General features: G+C 37.3%; 1 protein-coding gene across 27 annotated transcripts in view; it reads right to left on the reverse strand.

The window, feature by feature from the left end:
- Positions 1-21875, reverse strand: part of NCOR1 (nuclear receptor corepressor 1) — a 182392-nt gene that overhangs the window by 52884 nt on the left and 107633 nt on the right. For 14 of the 27 annotated variants that reach the window (XM_074388215.1, XM_074388214.1, XM_074388212.1 and 11 more), the window contains 5 exons: positions 19093-19648; positions 15986-16115; positions 11504-11699; positions 6801-6974; positions 5910-6070 (listed from right to left, as the gene is read on the reverse strand). In XM_074388215.1, the coding sequence (XP_074244316.1) occupies positions 5910-6070; positions 6801-6974; positions 11504-11699; positions 15986-16115; positions 19093-19648 (1217 nt within the window). The remainder of the gene's footprint in view (positions 1-5909; positions 6071-6800; positions 6975-11503; positions 11700-15985; positions 16116-19092; positions 19649-21875) is intronic. The other 13 variants (XM_074388230.1, XM_074388224.1, XM_074388222.1 and 10 more) reach the window with 3 other exon arrangements.

Here is a 21875-nt window from a genome sequence, read left to right on the forward strand (position 1 = left end):
GTGGTATCAGCAAATACAGCAAAGTAATAAGTACTTCCAAAAACTCTCTTCCATAAAAGCAACAAGAAAACATGAAAAACTGTAAGGATCAACTTTTTTTTTTTTTTTTTTTTTTTTTTTTTTGAGACAGTCTTGCTCTGTCACCCAGACTAGAGTGCAGTGGTGCAATCTCAGCTCACTGCAACCTCCACCTCCCAGGCTCAAGTGATATAAGAATCAACCTTAAAGAACTCTGGAAATTAGCCAAAGGCTTGTAGAAATCTGGAAACATTTATTAAAAAAAAAAATAGCTATATTTAGGTAAGAACAGTGGGCTTTGTAACATTTTAACTTATTCTATTCTCATTCTCCTCATCAAGCTCTACGTAGTGTTGCAAACCAAAAGCATACAATCATAGTGCAAACTAGCTGCCTGGCAGCCACCAGAAGGCAAAGAGCAAGGTTGGAGCTCCTTAAAAGTCTCATTCCCAAATAACTGTCATTGTTTGACTTATCTGCTGGTTCTCTGGGAGACTCCATTCACAAAACTGTCTATATTTGTCCTGACTAGAGTGAGAGCGAAGGTACAGGCTTGTCAAAAACACAGCCAAGTGATTAACCTCTCCACTGCCTGAGACAGTAGATAAGAGCCAGGGTAAACAATAGGCTAATCAAAATGCTTAAAAGTCAGAGAATGAGATGTTCATGGGGGTCTGAAACACTCCAACATATTCCTGAGAACCTAGAACACTACATGCACGTGCAAGGCTATGGTTATGCCTAGGAAAGACATGGGAAGGCCCTAGGCTCTTAACTCAGGCTGCCTTTAAGGCCCTGCATGCCAGGAAGTGAAGACTAAGGCAAAGCTATCAAGTGCCCAACACACCAAAAGGCCTCCTCAGCAAAGACTGATTTTACTGATTTTAGACATTTAAGGAAATCTGTCTAATCATTAGCTGAAGTTAACCAGACTTCAGTAGCCACATGTAACAAGTAATACAAACTTTTCTGAATTAGTTAAGTAAGTCACTAAGCAAATAACAGCAAAAATAAAATAAAATTTTAAAAACCCAGAAACAAGCCCTGAAAATTGGGGTAATCCAAGTTCCAGAGTTGTTACATTATATAAAATGACCAGTTTTTTTGACTAAAAATTACAAGATACTCAAAGAAACATGAAAGTGTGAGCCGTAGATACGATACAGAACAACGAACAGAAACTATTCCTGAGCTTTGGGCTTAGTAAAGACTTTAAATCAGCTATTATAAACATATTCCAAGAACTAAAATGAACCAAGCCTAAATTAAAGGAGGCCAGATGCAGTGGCATGCCTTCTTTAATCCTTACACTTTGGGAAACCCAGGCAGGAGGATCACTTGAGGCCAAGAGTCTGAGACCAGCCTTAACAATATATTAAGACTGTCTCAACAAAAAATAAAAATAAAGAGCCTGGCATGGTAGTGCATGCCTCTAGTTCCAGCTACCCCAGGCACTGAGGTAGAAGGATTGCTTCAGCCCAGGAGACTGATGCTGCAGTGAGCTAAGATCATGCCCCTACCCTCCAGCCTGAGCAACAGAGTTGCTCTAGAAGAGAGAAAGAAAAGAAGAATGATGTTTTGCCAGATAGAGAATACCAACAAATAGAAAGAAATCATTAAAAAACAAAATAGAAATTCTGGAGCTAAAAAAAATATAAGAACTAGGAGTGGGGGTGGCTCTCAGTAAAAGAATGGAAAGAAACATCAATCTGATGAAAAAAATCCATGAAATCTTAACATTTTGCCTAACAGTAAAATACTGAATGCCTTCCTTCTAAGATGGGCAACAAGAAATGCATGTCCGTGTTCACCAATTCTATTCTGTATTCCACCAAAAGCTCTTGCCCAGCCGCTACAATAAAACAAGAAAATGAAAGGAATAAAAATTTGAAAGGGAAAAGTAAAACTGTTTGCAGATGACATGCATATATAGAAAATCCTAAGAAATATACTAAAACAAAAGCCCTACTAGAAGCACTAAGTAAATGTTACAGGAGACAAAGCCAAGATACTGTACGTCTACATAAAAGAAATGGAAAATAAAAATTTAAAGGCCGGGTGCGGTGGCTCATGTGTAATCCCAGCACTTTGGAAGGCTGAGGCGGGCAGATCACTTGAGGTCAGGAGTTTGAGACCAGCCTGGCCAACATGGTAAAACCCTGACTCTACTAAAAATACAAAAAAATTAGCTAGACACAGTGGTGCACATCTGTAGTCCCACCTACTTGGGAGGCTGAGGTTGGAGAATCGCTTGAACCTGGGAGGCAGAGGGTGCAGTGAGCCAAGATCCTGCCACTGCACTCCAGCTTGGGTGACAGAGCGAGACTCCATCTCAAAAAAAGAAAAAAAAAAAAAAAAGCATTCCTAGCTACTCAGAAGGCTGAGGTGGGAGGATCACTTGAGCCCAGAAGTTGGAGGCTACAGTGAGCTATGACTGTACTACTGTACAGCAAGACCTTGTCACCAAAAAAAAAAAAAAAAAAAAAAAAAAAAAAATACATTTAAAGGAATCAAATAGCCAAATAGAAATCAAACAAAACACGTACAAATCTCTAAAGTAAAAACTTTAAAGTGCTGCTGAAAGATAGAGATAAATAGATATATAAGTTCATGGATTAGAAGATTTGAGGTTAAGATTTCCATTTTTACCCCAAATTGATCTACAGATTTAATATAATCCCAATAAAAATCTCAGCAGATGGGTGGTTTGTGGGGTTTTTTGGCTAGGTTTTTGTTTTTTTGGTTTTTTTCTTTTGGTCTTTTAAACCTTAAACTGTAAGTTGAAGCATTCTCTGATGTTTGGGGGGAAACATCCTCTTAAAATGGGTCCTTGTGCTTGCCTTCTGGAGAGGAGTACTGAGCAGGTAAATTATAAAGCATTTCTCCATATGTTACATGCCAACTACACCCACCTCTTCCCCACAATCTTTGCCTCTTGGGTAGTTTGAGCTATTTTCCCCTTACTTTGCTACATGTATATAGTTAAGTTGGTTTTACTTAAATAATTCATGTTTAGGGGGTAAAAATAAAAATCTCCCTTAAAACATGTTTTAACTCCTCCTGCAAATAAAACAAATGAAGGGGAGGAGGGGAGGTGAGGGGGAGAAAAATAAATCCCAGTAGAATTTTTTTTCTTTAAGTAGAATGACAGATTGTTTCTGCCTTTGCTGCTGCCAGGTGCCCATGAAGAAGCCTGTGGCAAAGTGCGGGGAAGAAGCGGAGAGGGGGCAAAAAAAAAAAAAAAAAAAAAAAAAAGGATGACTGGACCTACCCTGTAGAAGATGCTGCTAGTTGTGAGCAGTTTCTCCAAGACAGAATTAAAGTGAATAGAACCACTGGGAATCTTGGTAGAAAGGTAGTAACCAGAAAGAGGAGCAAGAACACAAGCACTGTAACTTCTGAGGTGCTTTTTTCCAAAAGGTATTTGAAATAGCTCACCACCCAAAAAGCATCTGAAGAATAAACTATGTAATTGGTTGTGCATGGCTGCTAACAGCAAAGAGAATTTTGAATTGCATTACTTCCAAAGTAACCAGGACAAAGAAGAAAAGGAAGATGAGGGTTAAAACTCATTTATCTGGAATGTTTTGTATGAGTTCTTGAATAAAACTTGGGAACCAAAAAAATGGGGGAGATAAAAAATTGATAAGCTGATTATATAACTTACATGAAAATGTAAATGACATCAAATAGTCAAAACAATCTTGAAAAACAAAAACACTGAAGACTTACACTACATAATATCAGGACTTACAATAAAGCTATAGTAATCAAGACAAAAGGATGAACAAGTAAATCAGTGGAACAGCATGGAGAGAGTGCAGAAACAGACCCATATATACTGTCGAATGATTTCTAACAAAGGAACTAAAGCAATCAAATGAGTAAAGGACTTTTCAACTGATTTTATTTATTTATTTATTTTATTTTATTTTATTTTTTTAAAGAGACAGGGTTTCACCTGTTGGTCAGGCTGGTCTTGAACTCCTGACCTCAGGTGATCCACCCACCTCAGCCTTCCAAACTGCTGGGATTATAGGCTTGAGCCACCGCGCCCGGCCTGATGTTATTTTTCAACTAGAAATTTAAATAGAGACGAATGTTAATCCCGACCTTATACTATACACAAAAACTTAATTGGAGACTGGTCACAGGTCTGAATATAAAAACCAAAACTATAAAGCTTTTAGAAAGAAACACAGGTGAATATATCTCAGAATCTTGGAGCAGGCAAAAGATTTCATAGGAAAATAAAACTAATCATAGGAGAAAAAAGTGTGAATATATATTTAGACTACATAAAAATTTGAAACTTCTGCTCATCAAAACACCAACAAGAAAATTAACAGAAAATATTCGTAACATATATATCTAACAGAGAACTTTCAACCATAATAAAGACCTACAACACAATATCAAAAAAGAGCCGGTAAAAACATATAATCAGATTTAAATAGTCACTTCCTAGGTGTACAAATGGCCAATAAGCACATGAAAAGTGCCCAACACTGTTTGTCAGAGAAATGTAAAATACAACCACAATAAAATATTATTGCGCACCCAAGTACGACTAAAATGACAAAGACTGACAACAGCAAATGGAGCAATCGCAAGTCTCGTACATGGCTAGTGGCAGCGTAAAATTGTAGAACCACTCTGGAAAAGTATAAAATATACATAAACCTAGTAATTCCACTCCCAGGTAATTGTACAAGAAAAATAAAACCTATGTCCACAAAGAACCCATTAAAAGAATGTCCAGCTTTATTCATGGCTGCTGAAAACAGCTTAGGTTTTCATCAACAGGAGAATGGATAAACAAACTGGTATTATTCAGCAATAAAAAAGAAGAAACTACTGATTACATAAAACCCTGGATAAATTCCCTAAAACCATTAGGCCAAGTTAAAGAAGACAGACACAAAAGAGTACACCATGTTTGATTCCATTCACATGAAGTTCTAGAAAAGCCAAGACAAATCTTTAACAACAGGAAGTAGAACAGTGATTGCTTCAGGCAGCGGGAGGGGAGATGGCCTGGGAAGGAACATGAGAACACTTTTGAAGTGATAGAAGGTCTTCAATAACTTGACAAGGGTGTGACCACTGATGTACATGTTAGTCAAAACTGATGGAACTGTTAAGACCAGGTTGTATCTCAATTTTTTTTTTTTTTTTAAGACAGAGTCTCACTCTGTCACCAGGTGCCAGGCTGGAGTGCAGTGGTGCAACCTCGGCTCACTGCAACCTCCGCCTCCTGGGTTCAAGCAATTCTCCCACCTCAGCCTCCCAAGTAGCTAGGACTACAGGCGCACGCCACCACATCCAGCTAATTTTTGTATTTTTTTTTAGTAGAGATGGGGTTTCACCATGTTGGCCAGGATGGTCTTGATCTCTTGACCTCGTGATCCGCCTGCCTCAGCCTCCCAAAGTGCTGGGATTACAGGCGTGAGCCGCCACACCCGGCCTGTATCTCAATTTTTGAAAACGTAATGACCCAGAAAAAAGATTTAGTGGTCAAAGTCAGAATAAACTATAATACTAATCACCTACAATTTAATTTTAGAGCCTTTACCATAGGTTAGTGAACAACTATTCTACTGTTTGAAACTAAGTTTAAAACTTGTAAGTTTAGAGTGATGTAAATTAAACCAGGTGGTATGCCAAGTGTAATTAAATGGGTGTTATGCCATGGCCACTCAATCTGGGTACACAATCCACTGAAAACTCTTGTGGCAAGAGTATAGTGACTGCTGCTATACTTGAAGCTCCATATTCAGACAGATTATTATTTACTAGTACTCTGATAGATCAGTGCGAGGAGGAGGAAAAAGTTTTACCAAAGCCACATTGAACAAGAAATCTACTACTGTAAAGAGAAGTAATTTCACCTGTGAGATGGAGCCTCCCATTATAAATGATGGTTTTTCTGAAGCCACTGTCGTTTTGGATGATGGGATGAGAGGGGGCGGCGGCCTGGTTGGTCGAGTTGTCGGAAGCCGAACACCTTCAGGGAGATTAGTTATCACTTGATGTGGAGCAGGCTGAAGGACTTTTAAAAGGAAAGAGAAATGATTTTAAAATAGTCCGTTTCCTAGTTTACAACATGTTACCTATCTCAGTCATTCCTGAATTTTTAAATCACAAATTAAAAATGCAAGATGAAACCAACAATGAACATTTCTATTTAAATTTCTCATTCACTTAAGCCTGTATACATATTTAAGTCACAAATACTATTTGTGGGGTTGAAATAGTCAACTCCCTGTCAAACCAGAGCTTTCAAGCTGATGCTCATTTCAAACTATTTCTGCTTAGCATGGCAAACATCAGTCTTCAGAAATGTTTACCTCTTGCCATCACTCTTAGGGTACTTCTTAAGAACAGCTGATAACACTACTTCATAGAATACGCAGACATGACTGACAACCAGTTATACAACCTTTTTGCATCTTGCATATTTTGAGAAACATTTACCGATTCTGGCTCTCACAGAACACTTTAATTTTAAGGATGGGGAGATCAAGACTTTTACAAATTCATGTACTCTTCTTAAAAGAAGAGCCAGTCAATGTCACAGTATAAATGTGTGAACACAAATTTCCCAGTGGCCCAGTGAACTCAACTAAATACAACTGATGATGGAATGCAGAGAAACAAAGTTATTTTGAAACAGCAAGGACATGTCCTGGAAAAGCAGTTCATTCATGAGATTAAACCACCCACATGGGACATCTGTGGGTGGATGGCCAGCAGCCACTGCACAGAGGAGTGATATTTACCTGGCGGGACACTATAGCGGGCTGCACTCATATCAGGCTGTGGAGCGGCTTTACTGACTTCTCTTGGAGAAAGCCTACACGGTGAGGCTGACCTTGCTGCAGTATTGTGCATCTGTGCTTCCTGTTCTAGAGCACGTTTGACCTCAGCATAAGGCATATAGGCGACTGATTTTCCTATGAAAGTTAAAGTTATCAAAATAAGGGAAGAACCCCAAATTAAAATAGTAAGTGTGAAAGGACCAAGCCCACACCATCCAGGGGCAGATCCGACTATATACTAATATTAAAGTCTAAAATTCCTGGGGGCAAAAATCCACCCACAGAGAAATTAAGAAATCCTATAAACCTAAATGTTCTGTGTATCCTCAAAAATTCATTTACTAGTTTTCCCTTTAAAAGAACAAGAACTTCTCTCTCCTCTTCAGGAGAATCAAGTGTTTTCACATAAAAAAAAAAAAAAAAAAAAAAAAAAAAATATCACAACAGGCAAACATCAGATTATCAAGCAATTCTGTTCATTCAAATCTGGCCTGACTGGAGGTTATTAGCTTTGCAAGGATTTCAACTCTTGTAATTAGCCTGTTGAAGCTCACTGCTTGATAATATTCACAGAAACAAATTTAATTAAGAAACAGAAGAAGCCTTTCAAAAAATGCAGATCAAACAAATTCAAAAATCCTATTTAAGCTTATAAAACCATGAATATAACTACAATAATACTAATGAAAATTACTTATCATGTAAGTTATCTCCACACACAGCATAAAGAAACTTTAAACATTTAAAGGGCATGTCAGAAATGCAGTCATATTAAGACTTTAAAATACAATTTCTTTTTAAAATGAAATGAACATCTTTAATTTTTGAAAATCAAAAAAGCACAAAGTAAAACTCATTTGTAAGCCTGACCACTTAGATTTGTAGCATTTTAATGTCTGTCAGAACTAATTCCCAATCATTTTATTATTTTCATTACCTAGTTGTATCCATTTATCTTTCCAGGTAAATCTACATTTAAAATCATTTTGAGTACTTCCTCCCAAAACAAAGAATCACTGAAATTTTCATTAGACTTTTATTAAACTTATGAATAAATACAGGAGACTTGACATCTTATAATAATGAGGTTTCTAGTTGAGAAATCTTGTTTTTGTCACATACGTCCATGCACTGCTTGTTAAAAATTTTTCTTAGATATGTCATATTGGTAAGAAAACCAACTCTTTCAAAGATACGGGTTTATATAAATAAACCCGATTACTGCAGACATATAGGAAAGATGCAGATTTCTGTGTAATAATGTTTTCTGAGAAACCTAATCAACTTTCCTTTTAGCTCTTATAACTTTTCAGTTGATCTTTTATGCTTTCTAGGTGAATAATCTTACCCTGTAAATAATTTGTCTTTTCCCTTAAAATACCTAAACCTCTGATTTCCTTACTACACTATGTTTAGTAATTATTTACTAAGGTGTTTTTAAAAATCAAAAACAATTACAGAAATATCAACTGATATTCAAGTGTTAGGCAGTGTGTGTTACATAAATTATCTATTTAGCCCTCAAGACCAATGTGATTATTAACACCATTTTACAGATGAGGAAACTGAGGCTCAGAAAAATCACATCTCACTGCCCAATAAGGTCTACCAGGGATTTTTTTTTAAAGCATTATAATTCTGGACCCTTAGCTCTAAACCACAGTGCAATAGCATCCCACTAAAGGACTGGGTGTCAAATTTCAGATGTCTCTGGGGTATCCATCAAGATGATGGTACTTTTTCCTTCTTTGACATATTAATATAATGAATGACAGTAAGTGTTCTAATACTGAGTAAACAGATTTATGAAATAACCCAACCCCCAAAGAAAATCACCACTTCCTTCCTAGAGAATTTAATATGATCACGTATTAAAAATTCAATGTCTGAATATTTTACCATTTCCAGTAAGTTTATAACTATGTCAAAAGAAAAAAAAAATCCACTAGTTACAGTAGTGGTTTTTTAAAAAATGATGGAAATTTTGATGGTTCTAAACACAGCTATTTAAATCACCATGAATCCAGAGCAGGAAAAGAAAAACAGCAACAGCAACAAAATAAACGTGCAACAAACTAGGGTCAGTTTCATAGAAGCAAAATTATTTTAATTGAATAATTTTGTTAAATTTGCATTAGAAGTTCAATTCTAACTCTATATGCTTAAGTTTGAATTCCTTCACTGCAGAAAAGAGGCTTAAAAGTTATCAGTAAAGCAGAGGTCAACTCGTGTAAATGTTACTGGCAAGTGCAAACAATTCTCTAAGGTCTTCTTCAACCTTTTCTACATATGGGAAAAGCTTTAAGCAACTTAAAACAGAGATACCTAAAGTCATTATTTATACGATTCACATTAAGAGAAAATAAATACAACCAAATAGTTGGACAACAAGTGTTGCCTGTTACTTTCTAAATGAGACCATGAAGGAAAAAGTAAAAAACATGGCCCTAATTCAGGTGAACTGTACCAGTATTTGGTGATATTTTATACATAAATCCATACTTTCACTATTCTTCACATTCTATAAACTGTTCTATGAGGTTAAATGTAAACTGTGTCAAACATCCTAGACACAAGCACAGAATCATCTTAACTGCAAACATTTAAATGTTATTTGAAAGATTATCCTATACACTGAACTACAGGATAGACTCAAGGAGAGACTTCTGATACTTGTTAAACAAATTACTGGATAAATATACTAGGGAGTTTAGCTAAAACAAAACAACCTTAGGATAAAATGTAACCAACTGTCCCTACTTTGTAGAGGATCACCTTCAGCCAAAGTATAAAATTATTAATGTCATACTAACGAAAAGTATAATTACGATTTGGTTTTAAGATGACTGAATTATGATTAAAAATTAGGATACCACTGAGCATTAATGTGACTAACAGAAACACAATTCACAGTTTGGAGTCTCCGAATTTTGGGCTCTAGCCTGATTCAGTTGCCCAAATACAATTTATTTTATAAAGCAGACCAAGAAAAGATACTGAGGCTCTAAAATTATAATATGATATCCATATTAAAAGGACTGAGATATCACTAACAATAATGTTATACTTTGGCATAAGTTCAACAAATGATACCATTTCAATGTCATTTTTCTAACTTTTACTTCTTCACAAAATCTATCCTGAATCATTAATGTAAGGAATACATCCAAAGACTTTTAAATTATCCTCTAAAGTATCATTTTCCACTGATGGATTTACTCATAATTGAAATTTTCAAAAGACAAACACCTGTGATAGGTCTATTAATACCCTGCAGTGAAATATGATAAAGGTATCTCCATTATGTCATTCATTTATAATTCATTCTTTTAAGGTGTAATTACTGGGTATCTCTTGCGTCAATTACAGAACTAGGGATTAAGAATTCCCTAGATGCAACAGACTAAAAGCCTAAAAAGTATCAATATTTCTACCTTCATTCAAGGAAATATTCATTTAGCACTTATTATATTCCCTGCTGGATATTATCATTCTGGTCCACATTTTTCCTAACACAAGATTTATGTTTAAAAGATTAACAAGTTTACACTTAAAACTATAACGTAAGAGTTTTCAGTGTGTTATGTAACTAATAACTCATTATTGGTGTAATCTGGGCAGAGAGTCGGCAGGATTAGTTAAGTACCATAGTTCCTATTTTATATTAAATAGCCCTTGGAATGCATGGCATTGTAAAGCTAATAGCTCTTATTTAGCAACATAAAGTACTACAAAGAATCTTCTCAATCATTCAGACTATTTCAGTATTCTTATATTCTAAGCACACTGTAGCATGTAAGTAGACTATTAACTCACTCTTAACCAGAAACATGTGCCAATTCTTCTAACCATGCGTATTAAAACTTAAAAACACTCCTTTCTTCTTTTTATTAAAGAAAGTAAAAGAAACTAAAGCAACGCACCAACTCAAATCTATCGCTTGAAATAAAAACAGTGACATAACAATGAAAACAGGTACCTCCATAGTAGCTACTAATTCTGTGTATATGCAATACTAATACACTAATTAGTATGTAATAGCATACTACATTATACATAAGATAGTGCAGAGCCATGTGTTATATAACAATACCAAATGCTCCTCAACTTTACAACCCCAGCAAGGTAGATGTGTACTATTATTTTCATTTTACAGATGAGAAAACTAAAGCTATGAAAGGTTAAGTGACTTGCCTGTGGCCACACAGCTGGCAAATGCCAAGGTGAAGGCTGAGCCAGCGTCTGATTGGGAATATCCACTACACAAAGTTGTATCTCTCATCTACCAGAGAATGTGAATATTACAGTGTAATATTCGAAGGTGATTTGCTTCAAGGACGGGACAACAATTCTCACTTACTCTGAAAATTCAGATGAATGGAACATAAAGCATGACTTTATTTATAATGACTTCCAGCATAAAGATGAGTATCAGAAAATTTATATTAACTAGAATGCTACTAAAAATATTACTGGCATCCTTTAGCAGTTAATAATACTAACTTTTTTTCATAGCTTAACTGAGGTAAGGAATTGTGTCTCCTAGGGACAAATATAACCATCAATTGGGAAGCTAACTTACAAAGCACAATGGACACTACTTTTGGGTTTAGCTTTGTTGCCCTTCATAAAACTTATCTGTGGTGATAGCTCTCTTTACCTACCTTCCCACTCTCTGTTTGGACTCTTGGATGTGCCACATGGACTCGTAGAACTTCTGCATTCCAAATCTATCTGTTCTTGCCTCTGCCGCTGCTCCTCCAGGAGTGCTGACTCATGCATTGCTTTAATGTGTCGCTGGTAGAGAGCATAGCCACTCACTGGGGTTCCAATTGGTATGTTACACGGGGTGCAGGATACCTACAGGAAGAAAATAAATCTAAATATGCCAACAACCAATGTTGTGATAACTGCCGTCTGTTACAAGTAATGCTTATTTCTGTCATATTACTGGTTGAATTAATTTTATCGATTTTTAATCCAAGTAATCTTCAAGAATAATGCTTAAGGCCGGGAGCAGTGGCTCACACCTGTAATCCCAGTGCTTTGGAAGGCTGAGGCAGACAGATCACCTGAGATCGGGAGTTCAAGACCAGCCTAACCAACATGGTGAAACTCTGTCTCTACCAAAAATGCAAAAATTTAGCTGGGTGTGGTAGTGTGCGCCTGTAGTCCCAGCTACTCAGAAGGCTGACACAGGAGAATAGCTTGAGCCCAAGAGGCAGAGTTGCAGTGGGCCGAGATCGCACCATTGCACTACAACCTGTGCAACACAGTGAGACCTAGTTTTCCTTCAGAACAGATCACAATATAAATCACACAAGCTGTAATAAGATAAATCAAAAGTCACAAATTAAAACACATCTGTCTGATTCTAATTTATGGCAGCCAAGTCCCTTGTGGCTTGGCCCTAGGTCCCATCCCTCATCTCTCTTTCACCAGGGATCACATCCATTTATGTATTTTTTCCTTTTCTTGAGGCACAATTTCACCGTTACCTAGGCTGCAGTGCAGTGGTGCGATCTTGACTCACTGCAACCTCCACCTCCCAGGTTTAAGCAATTCTGCTGCCTCAGGCTCCCAAGTAGTTGAGATTGTAGGTGTGCAACACCACACCCAGATAATTTTTCTATTTTTTTAGTAGAGAAGGGTTTTCGTCATGTTGGCCAGGCTGGTCTCAAACTCCTGGCCTCAAGTGATCTGCTCGTCTCAAGCTTCCCAAAGTGCTGGGATTACTGGTGTGAGCCACTGTGCCCAGCAGATAACATCCATTTATGTTGATTTAAATGCCATCCATTTGTTAATGATTCACAAATTTTCTATTTCCTCAAGACACCTTCTCCAAGTTCCACATTCATATAAAATGGCCTACCTAACAACTTCACTTGGGATATCTCGAGGAAGCTCAGAACTTACAATAAGAAGGGAACTTCCCATTTTCTAAAATCCATTCTTCTTCTTCAGTTGTTCTACATTTTAGACATGGAACCTCAGGTGCTTTAGCCAGAAACGTGGCAGCCATCCCTGACTAATCAATCTCCTCCTCTCCCGCAACCAATTCATTCACATAGCCATTCTCTTAGGACAGATATGGACTGTTCTTAAGATAGGTCATCCATAAGCATCCAATAAAACATAGTAATTCCCTCCCTGTTTTCCTTCTCATTGCAGCCTGTTCATTGCTTTCACAGTATACAGCATTTACCACAGTTTGAAATTGATACTTTTCTGTCTCTCTGACTTTATGAAAAGAATCCAAGATGTTTTAGCCAATACTTAAAAAATAGCCCAGAAATCCTGAGTTAATTAAAAAAAAACAAAAACAAAAACAAAAAAAAACAGCCCAGAACACAGTCCATGATTAAATACTTCATGAATAACAAATATCACTAGTATGCCCTAGAGATCTGACTTTTTTAGAATTTGGTAACTTAAGACTTCCATAGTTTTTCCCCAGCATAAGTAGTATTATTCACTGATCCTAAAACTCCTAACTTTCTTGCCTTTGTGCTTTGTTTTACACGTAAATATGGTTTCTCCTCCTTTTGCTATAAACCAAATGAGCTGTTTTGATCCAATGAAAATATTATTTCTTATGCAGGGTCTTTGTTAAGCACGTGCCAGAATTTCTTTCTTTTTTAAGGCTGATTAAGAAGATACTCGCTCTTCTCCAAAATATCCATAGTATTTTTAACCTAATAGAGCATCACATTTTAATTCATTTTAACCTTTACGGTAATTGTTTTATGCTTTTGTTTTGTTTTGAGACAGTGTCACAGGGCTGGTCTTGGAACTCCTGTGCTCAAGCAATCCACCTGCCTCAGCCTTCCAATAGTGCTGGGATTATAGGCATAAGCCACCACGCCCAGCCTCTTTGCTTTATTATGTAGACCAGTCCCTAAATTTAGTTTTTTTTTAAAAAAATCAGAGGAGATATATATTTATATTCTCCACAATATGAAGAACATTGTCTTAAACTAATCACTCAATAAGTGTTCATTTGAATGAATCAATGAATGAACAAATATTTAATGATCTTTTTGTAATAAGTATATAATTAACTAGTTTTTACCAATTATTATTTAAGACAGAAAACACATTTTTGAATAAAGCAAGAGCTTTAAATATTTGAATAAAGAGGACATAACTAAAGAAAAGAACAATACTCAATATTGGAATTTAGTATCAAAAATGAGTCAAATTTATACAGATAAGGTAAAATGTAAATAAAACTGACTTGAAATCTGTAGATTAAGGTAAAACAAAAAAATAAACTACACTTAAAATTGTATACTAGAGCTAGCCATAATCTCTAGTCATTCTAAATTTTCAAAACCTAATTATATGCTTAATGCTACTACTGTTTTATGGCTTCTTATTGCCATGGTTACAAATAAAAACAGGACTTACTAATATTTATGGCTAGAGCATTATAATTTTTTTTTTAACTGGAAATGACCACTTCAATCAATCATCACAAGTCATTTGAAAAATCAATGCACTAAGGATATAAATTTTGGTTATCTGTAAGAGTTTAAAGTTAGACTCGGCATATTCCTACCCTTCTCTCCCATATGTCTTGGCACTCCCTAACCCAAGCCCAGCAAAGGAGGATATAAGAAAAACCAAGGTACTAAAATCAAGGACTGACCATAGAGGTACTAGTCACAATAGTACAGAGGTATAAGCAACCCAAATGTCCATGAATGGATGAATGAATAAAATGTAACATACAGATACAACAGAGTACCATTCAGCCTTTAAAAAAAAAAATTCTGGGACGTGCTAAATATACTTAGAGGACATTATACTGAGTGAAATGAGCCTATCACAAAATGACAAATACTGTATAATTTCATTTATATGACATAGGGTGATACAATAAGAATTATTTGTTCTCTCTTCCAAAGACTTTTGTTTCAAATCTTTAGAATTTTCAAAGCAGTCAGAGTGTCTTTTGTATGCTAACAAGATGACTCCTGGCTGGGGGTGTCTAAATGGCCTCAGAATAAGGGCTGGGAGCCCAAAAGACCTCAAGGCATGAGGCTGGAACTTCTCTGGGTGTTGTGGTAGGATGTTTCCCAATATTTCGCTCAGGCTGGGCTTGAACTTGCAATCCTCTTGCCTCCGCCTCCCAAATAGCTGGGAATAGAGAGCTGGGACTACAGGTGGGCATCACCATGCCCAGCAAGGGCTGGAACTTTCAGCTACACCGAGCTCACCCCACCTCCAACCCTCCAGAGAGAGGAGAGGGGCTAAAGGTTCATGTACCCATCACCAGTGGCCAATGACTTAGTCAATCATGCCTATGTGATGAGGCCTTCACAAAAACCCCAAACAATGGGGTTTAAAGAGTTTCCAGGTTGGTGAACACATAGAGATGCTGAGAGGGTGGCAGGCCTAGAGAGGGCACAGAAGCTCCACACTCCTTCTGCACACCTTGCCCAAGGCATCTCTTTCATTTGGCTGTTTCCGAGTTATATCCTTTAAAATGAACAAGTAATTATAAGTAAAGTACTTTCCTAAGTCTCTGAGGCATTCTAGCAGATTATGGAACCTGAAGGGGAGAGTCGGAGGAATCTCCAATTTGGAGCTTAGTCAGAAGTGTGAGTAACCTGGATAGAACTGGCATCAGAAATGGGGGTAGCCTGTGGTACTGAGCCCTTAGTGGTATTAGACAATTGTGCAGGGTAGTGAGTGTCCAAACTGAACTAAACTGTAGGAACCTAGCTGGTGTCCAAAAAGGTGGAGAATTCATTAGTGTGAGGAAGAAACCCATACATTTGGTATAGTAAGTGTTGTGGTACAAAACATTTCATTGGTATCTAAACTATGTATTAAATTCACAGAACCAGAAAGCAGAACAGTGCTTACCAGTGGCTAGAAGGAGGAAGAGAGGAGCTGTTTAATTAATTTCACATCCGAAAGATGAAGAAGTCTTGGGGATCATTTTCTCAACAATGTCAATATACTTAACACACTGAACACTAGTGAACTGTATACTTAGAATTGGTTACAATGATTAATTTCATGTTATGTTTTGTACCCCAATTTTTTTTCAAGAACCAATTAAAGAAGAAAATAAATATCTCTATAAAGGTCTCTGTTTTTCAACTTTAGTTTTCTTCCTCACAATAAAAACTTACCATTGGTGGGATAACAGCAGCTCGATGCTGAAGCTGTGGCAGGTCCAGTGGATTTGGTTTTAACGGGGATGAGACTAGTATAGATCCAGTGGGATTTAACAGTGAAGGCTTTGATTCCATAGGAAACATTCTTCAATTGTCCATTTAAAAAAAGATAAGAATACATTTTTATTTAAGACTCAAACATACAATCACCATAATTTCTTATAATATGCACATACACATGCACATATGGATACACATATATTAACCCGTATAAAATATATGGACAGTTAAGGAAAAAGGAACCTATAAAGCTGATTTTCCAGATAAAGAAACTGAATATTGTACTCACTTCAGCAGAACACGTACTAAAATGAAATGATAAAAGATTACCATAGCCCCTGCACAAGAAAAACATGCAAATTTGTAAAGCATTTTATATTAAAAAGAAAAAAGAAACCTAATACTGACTTACAGGTTGAAATTTATCTGAATCGTCTATATCTAATCAACAAAACAATCTGAACAAAGTCCATTTAAAACCGTTCGGTCCTAATTTACCATAAACCTCCTAACATGGGTTACAAACTAGTTACCTGTTAGAGGATATTTTGTTGGGAATCACAGAGTTGTTTTTTTTTTTTTAAATATTTGAATGAACTGCTACAATTTCTAAATTGAAAATGTCATCCGAAATTCCAGACTTTGGCTTCTCATAAAAAATGGAAAGAACGAACAACATGGGATCAGCACTCACCCCACGGCAGCTGCTGCCCCACTCACATGAGCACACCCTCCTCTGTTCACCATAGTCCCTAGCATCTCACACTCCACTGGCTGTTATTTCCAATACCTACACTCAAGTTTAGGATGCCCAATATATAAACTCAAGGAAATTTTATACTAGTGTCATGTCTTAGGAATTTGGTCATATTTCCCAATGTTATTGTGGTCACTGGGGGAAGGTGAACATTTAAAAATGCATAAATTGACGCCGGGCGCGGTGGCTCAAGCCTGTAATCCCAGCACTTTGGGAGGCCGAGGCGGGTGGATCACAAGGTCAAGAGATCGAGACCATCCTGGTCAACATGGTGAAACCCCGTCTCTACTAAAAATACTAAAAATTAGCTGGGCATGGTGGCACGTGCCTGTAATCCCAGCTACTCAGGAGGCTGAGGCAGGAGAATTGCCTGAACCCAGGAGGCAGAGGTTGCGGTGAGCCGAGATCGCGCCATTGCACTCCAGCCTGGGTAACAAGAGCGAAACTCCGTCTCAAAAAAAAAAAAAAAAATGCATAAATTGGTAACAAAATTAGAATATGTTTTTAAAAATTCACATACTACATAAAGAAGATATTAAAGATATACGAAATTGAAAGTGTTATTTCAATCATTTGGGAGCATTGTAGACTTTAGGGTGTCAGTCAAAAAACATATTTTTCCAAGGAATTTTTGAATTTCAAGGCTACTGTCACATTCATCTCTTAAGATGTTTAACATTTAAAATTACTGCCATCCTAATTTTTCCTTCATGTATAGTTACCAAAACCAACAGTGCAAAACACAGATAATCCTTATTTTACATGAGATGTTTCATTAAAGAATGCTTTAAAAAGGACTATACAGCTTGAATCAATTTGTGTTTACTGCAGTTAAAGACTGACACCCTTAAAATCTAGGTTACTCTGAACTGAAGGAAAAAGATAGTCAAATTTTCTGGTAAACCAATAGTTAAGCAGAACACCTACTTTATTTCGATTCATGTTGATGAAAATTCTAGCATCTACTATATAAAACACTCTGAGAAATCAGGCACTATAGTGCTCAATATTATTCTAGTAACACATCTCATTATGGAGTATATAAGATACAAAATACATTGGATATTAACTGAAAATACAGACACCAAGACAAACTCTGAAAGCTAAACTTTTAAGATAATTTATCTATCTGTTGAGTAGCTCGTCTCCTTTTTCTTATTAAAAAGAAAAAAAAGGGCAGGGTTTACTTGGGTTCAGATTAAGTGATGTTTCAATCTAATTCACTTCTATAATTTGTCCCAATTTAACATTCTACTAAAATTATAGGTGATTCAATTTAAAGAAAAGGAAACACCAGGAAATAAAATACATTAAATGAAGAGGTAACTACACCTGTAAAATATGTATCTTTTTATTGTGATTTTTACAAAAACCATAGATATAATGCATTTTTTTGGTATAATTACTTAGTCTTTAATGACTACAAATACTTGTAAATTGCTGGACACAGTGGCTCACACTTGTAATCCCAGCACTTTGGGAAGCTGAGGTGGGCAGATCACCAGAGGTCAGAAAATCGATACCAGCCTGGCCAACATGGGAAACCCCATCTCTATGAAAAACGCAAAAATTGGCCGTGCATGATGGCATGTGTCCTCGAGCTACTTGGGAGGCTGCGGCAGGAGAATCACTTGAACTCAGGAGGCAGAGGCTGCATTGAGCCAAGATTGCACCACTGTACTCTAGCCTGGGCAACAGAGCAAGACTCCATCACAAAACAAACAAACAAACAAACTTGTAAATTAATCTGCATTATACCTGATATTTTAAATTACAAAAATGAACAATCTAAAATTTTAACTGATATAAAAAAGTGGTCATAATTATCATTAAAATTATGCTTTCTAAAAATTTTCAGAACACACCGAACGTGTTTTTCTTTTCAGCATTTTCTTCTATCTAACAAGTAGGGGCTAGCAGGCTTTGTTTTGAGGCTGTACTGTCTTACAGCAGCAGGAGCTCCTTAATGGCTCTAGCTTCCACCTTCATCACCACATCCCACTGCTGCCTCCTTAGGCACAACAGTTGTTCATAACTTTATTGGTTGAAATTCCCTTTTTTGCTCTCATACAGAATACACATAACAAGATAGACGTAGGAAAAATGTATGATCTGTTTCATTAAAATGATCACACAATTGTTTCTGGTTAAACAGAATAGTATCAGCCCAATATTAAAATCGTAGAGACTACCTGTAACCTGCCAATATTTATACAGGGGTCATGTCTACAGCCGGTACCACCCTGTGATTCAGTCAGCAACCAGCCGAGTAAGCACAGGGTAGGACTTACGGAACGAGCCTCACCTCTGCCTCTCTGGCTCTCCATCCACATCCTCATCAGCACTGCACGTGGCACTGGAATCATTGTCCGACTGGGGCTCGGGTCTTTGGGCATTTATTTGCTGAGCTACCACCAAATCTTCCTCTCTAGGTTCCACCTTCTCACTGGCTCTATCCAAGTCTCTTTCTTTGGTATTATCACCTTCAACTTTAGATGCATGGTTTTCTGGCACCCTGATTTCAACATCCACAGAATCGGCTTTGGTAGCGGGTGGGGGATCAGGAACAGAACCCCCTTCGGCACTGTGCTCCTGCTGATTTACGTCCACCTGCTCTGCTGCCTCAGCACTGATGCTGTCATTCACCTGGGTCTCCACACTTTCGTCTTCAGCTGGTTTTGTACTTGGAACTGCTGAGGAGGGAGATGTACTGGGTGCAGTTTCCGTAGTGGGCTCAAGCTCAGCCGCAGGTTCTGTGTTTCCTCGAGAAGTAGCATTTTCAGGACTGTCCTCACTGGGCTTCACAGCTTCAACTGGTGAAGGAGAAGGAGCACTTTCTGTATCAGAACTATTTTCTGCACCTTAAAGATAATGATACAGCATAAAAATCTGATAATGAACATGTTTCAGGTGGTGATAGAAACCATGCTTGAAAGTAGTTGTTTAGGATGAATTCTACTCCTTTGATGACCTCGATGGAGTATTTACAGCCATTGAGAGGGCTAAAGTTTCCTACAGAATATACAAGTGAAAGATCAAATTGTCTTGACCTTCTGAAACTAAAAGCATAAAGGCTTTTAATGTCTGAAAATAATTTATAAGAAATTGAAAAACAAAGAAAGATAAACCTAAACAAAAAAATTCCTATAAATGACGACATTCTGGTGTATTTCTAGAAGCCTCTTCCTGTGAATTTCCTTTTACCCAGCTGAACTGACACTCTAGAACAGCTCTATCCAATAGGCATATAATGTAATCACATCTGTAATTTTAATTTTCCTGATGACCACATTTAAAAAGTATGAAATGGGTCAAATTAATTTAAACTATGTATATATGTATGTATGTTTTTGGTTTTTTTTTTTAATTTTATTTTTTGGAGATGGGCTTTTGCTCTGGTCACCCAGGCTAGAGTACAATGGTGCAATCTAGCTCACTGCAACCTCCGCCTCCCAGGCTCAAGCAATTCTCTTCCCTCAGCCTCCTGAGTAGCTGGGATTACAGGTGTGTGCCACCATGCCCAGCTAATTTTGTAGAATTTATTTAATTAATCCAATATGTGCAAAACATCATTTTAACATGTAATCAATATAAAAAAAATTCATAATAAGATTATTTTTCCCTTTTTTGGTACTAAGTCTTCAAAATCTGGTATGTATTTTACATATTCTGCATGTCTAATTTTTTTTTTTTGGAGACAGAGTCTCGCTCTGTCACCAGGCTGGATTGCAATGGTGCTATACTGGCTCACTGCAGCTTCTGTGTCCTGGGTTCAAGTGATTCTTGTGCCTCAGCCTCCTGAGTAGCTGGGGTTATAGGCACCTGGCACCATGCCCGGCTAATTTTTGTATTTTTTTAGTAGAGATAGCATTTCACCATGTTGCCTAGGCTGTTCTTAAACTCCTGACCTCCAGTAATCTGCCTACCTCAGCCTCCCAAAGTGCTGATATTACAGGCATGAGCCACTGTACCCGGCCCACATATCTAAACTTAAACTAGTCAAATTTCAAGTGCTCAATGGCCACAGGTGTCTAGCAGCTACCACACTGGACAGAGGCTCTAGAATAGTATTTCACAGATTTTTAATTTAATGTTGAAACACAGATCTTTCCCCATATCATTTGTATTATTCTATAAATAGACTTCCAGTGTTTTTGACATCTTCATCTAGATATATCAAAGGCATCACAAATTCAGTATGTCCTGCACTAGAGCTCTAATAACCACTCCCAAACCAGATTCTTTTCTAGTGCTTACTATCCAATTAAACAAACCAGAGACCAAAAAGTCATCTGTTAAACCCTGCTCTCATTTACCCCATACCCTGCCTTGACAAGGCTCGCTGATTTTCTCTCTAAAAATTTCTCTTGAATTAATCCAATCCCATTCAACGTCACTGCTAGCACTCTAGTCCAAAACCAACTCTGTTCATTCAACTTCAGAACACTCTCTACAACAAAGCCAGAGTTACCTTAAAGGCAAATTTTACCATAATAACTCACTCTCCCACTCTGTCTCGCGTGAATTTTCAATGGACCCCCATTACTGTTAAGATAAAGTTCCAAAATTGCTGGTATGGCCTGCAAGGCCTTGTCCAGTGGCCCCCCACCAGCCTCTCTGGCTTGCACACAGATCTCTGAATTCAAGTCACATTGGTCTTTAGTTTTTTCAATGCCTCATGTATCTTCTACAACAGAGACTTTGTACACGCCATTCACCCTTACTGAAAGGTTCTTTCACCTACTTTTCCTTAGGTGATCAGCTCAAACATCACATGCTTAAAAAGCCTCTATGGGCTGGGTGAGTGGCTGAAGTCTGCAATCCAAGGACTTTGGGAGGCTGAGGTGGTTGGATCACCTGAGTGGGGAGTTCGAGAACAGCCTGACCAACATAGTGAAAGCCTGTCTCAACTAAAAATACAAAATTAGCCAGGTGTGGCATGCCTGTGTTCCCAGCTGAGGCAGGGAGGCTGAGGCAGGAGAATCACTTGAATCTGGGAGGTGGAGATTGCAGTGAGCCAAGATCATGCCATTGCACTCTGGCCTGGGCAATGAGAGTGAAACTCCAACTCAAAAAAAAGAAAAGAAA

The sequence above is a fragment of the Saimiri boliviensis genome, chromosome 17 (assembly GCF_048565385.1).
Source record: "Saimiri boliviensis isolate mSaiBol1 chromosome 17, mSaiBol1.pri, whole genome shotgun sequence".
Lineage (NCBI taxonomy): Eukaryota > Metazoa > Chordata > Mammalia > Primates > Cebidae > Saimiri > Saimiri boliviensis.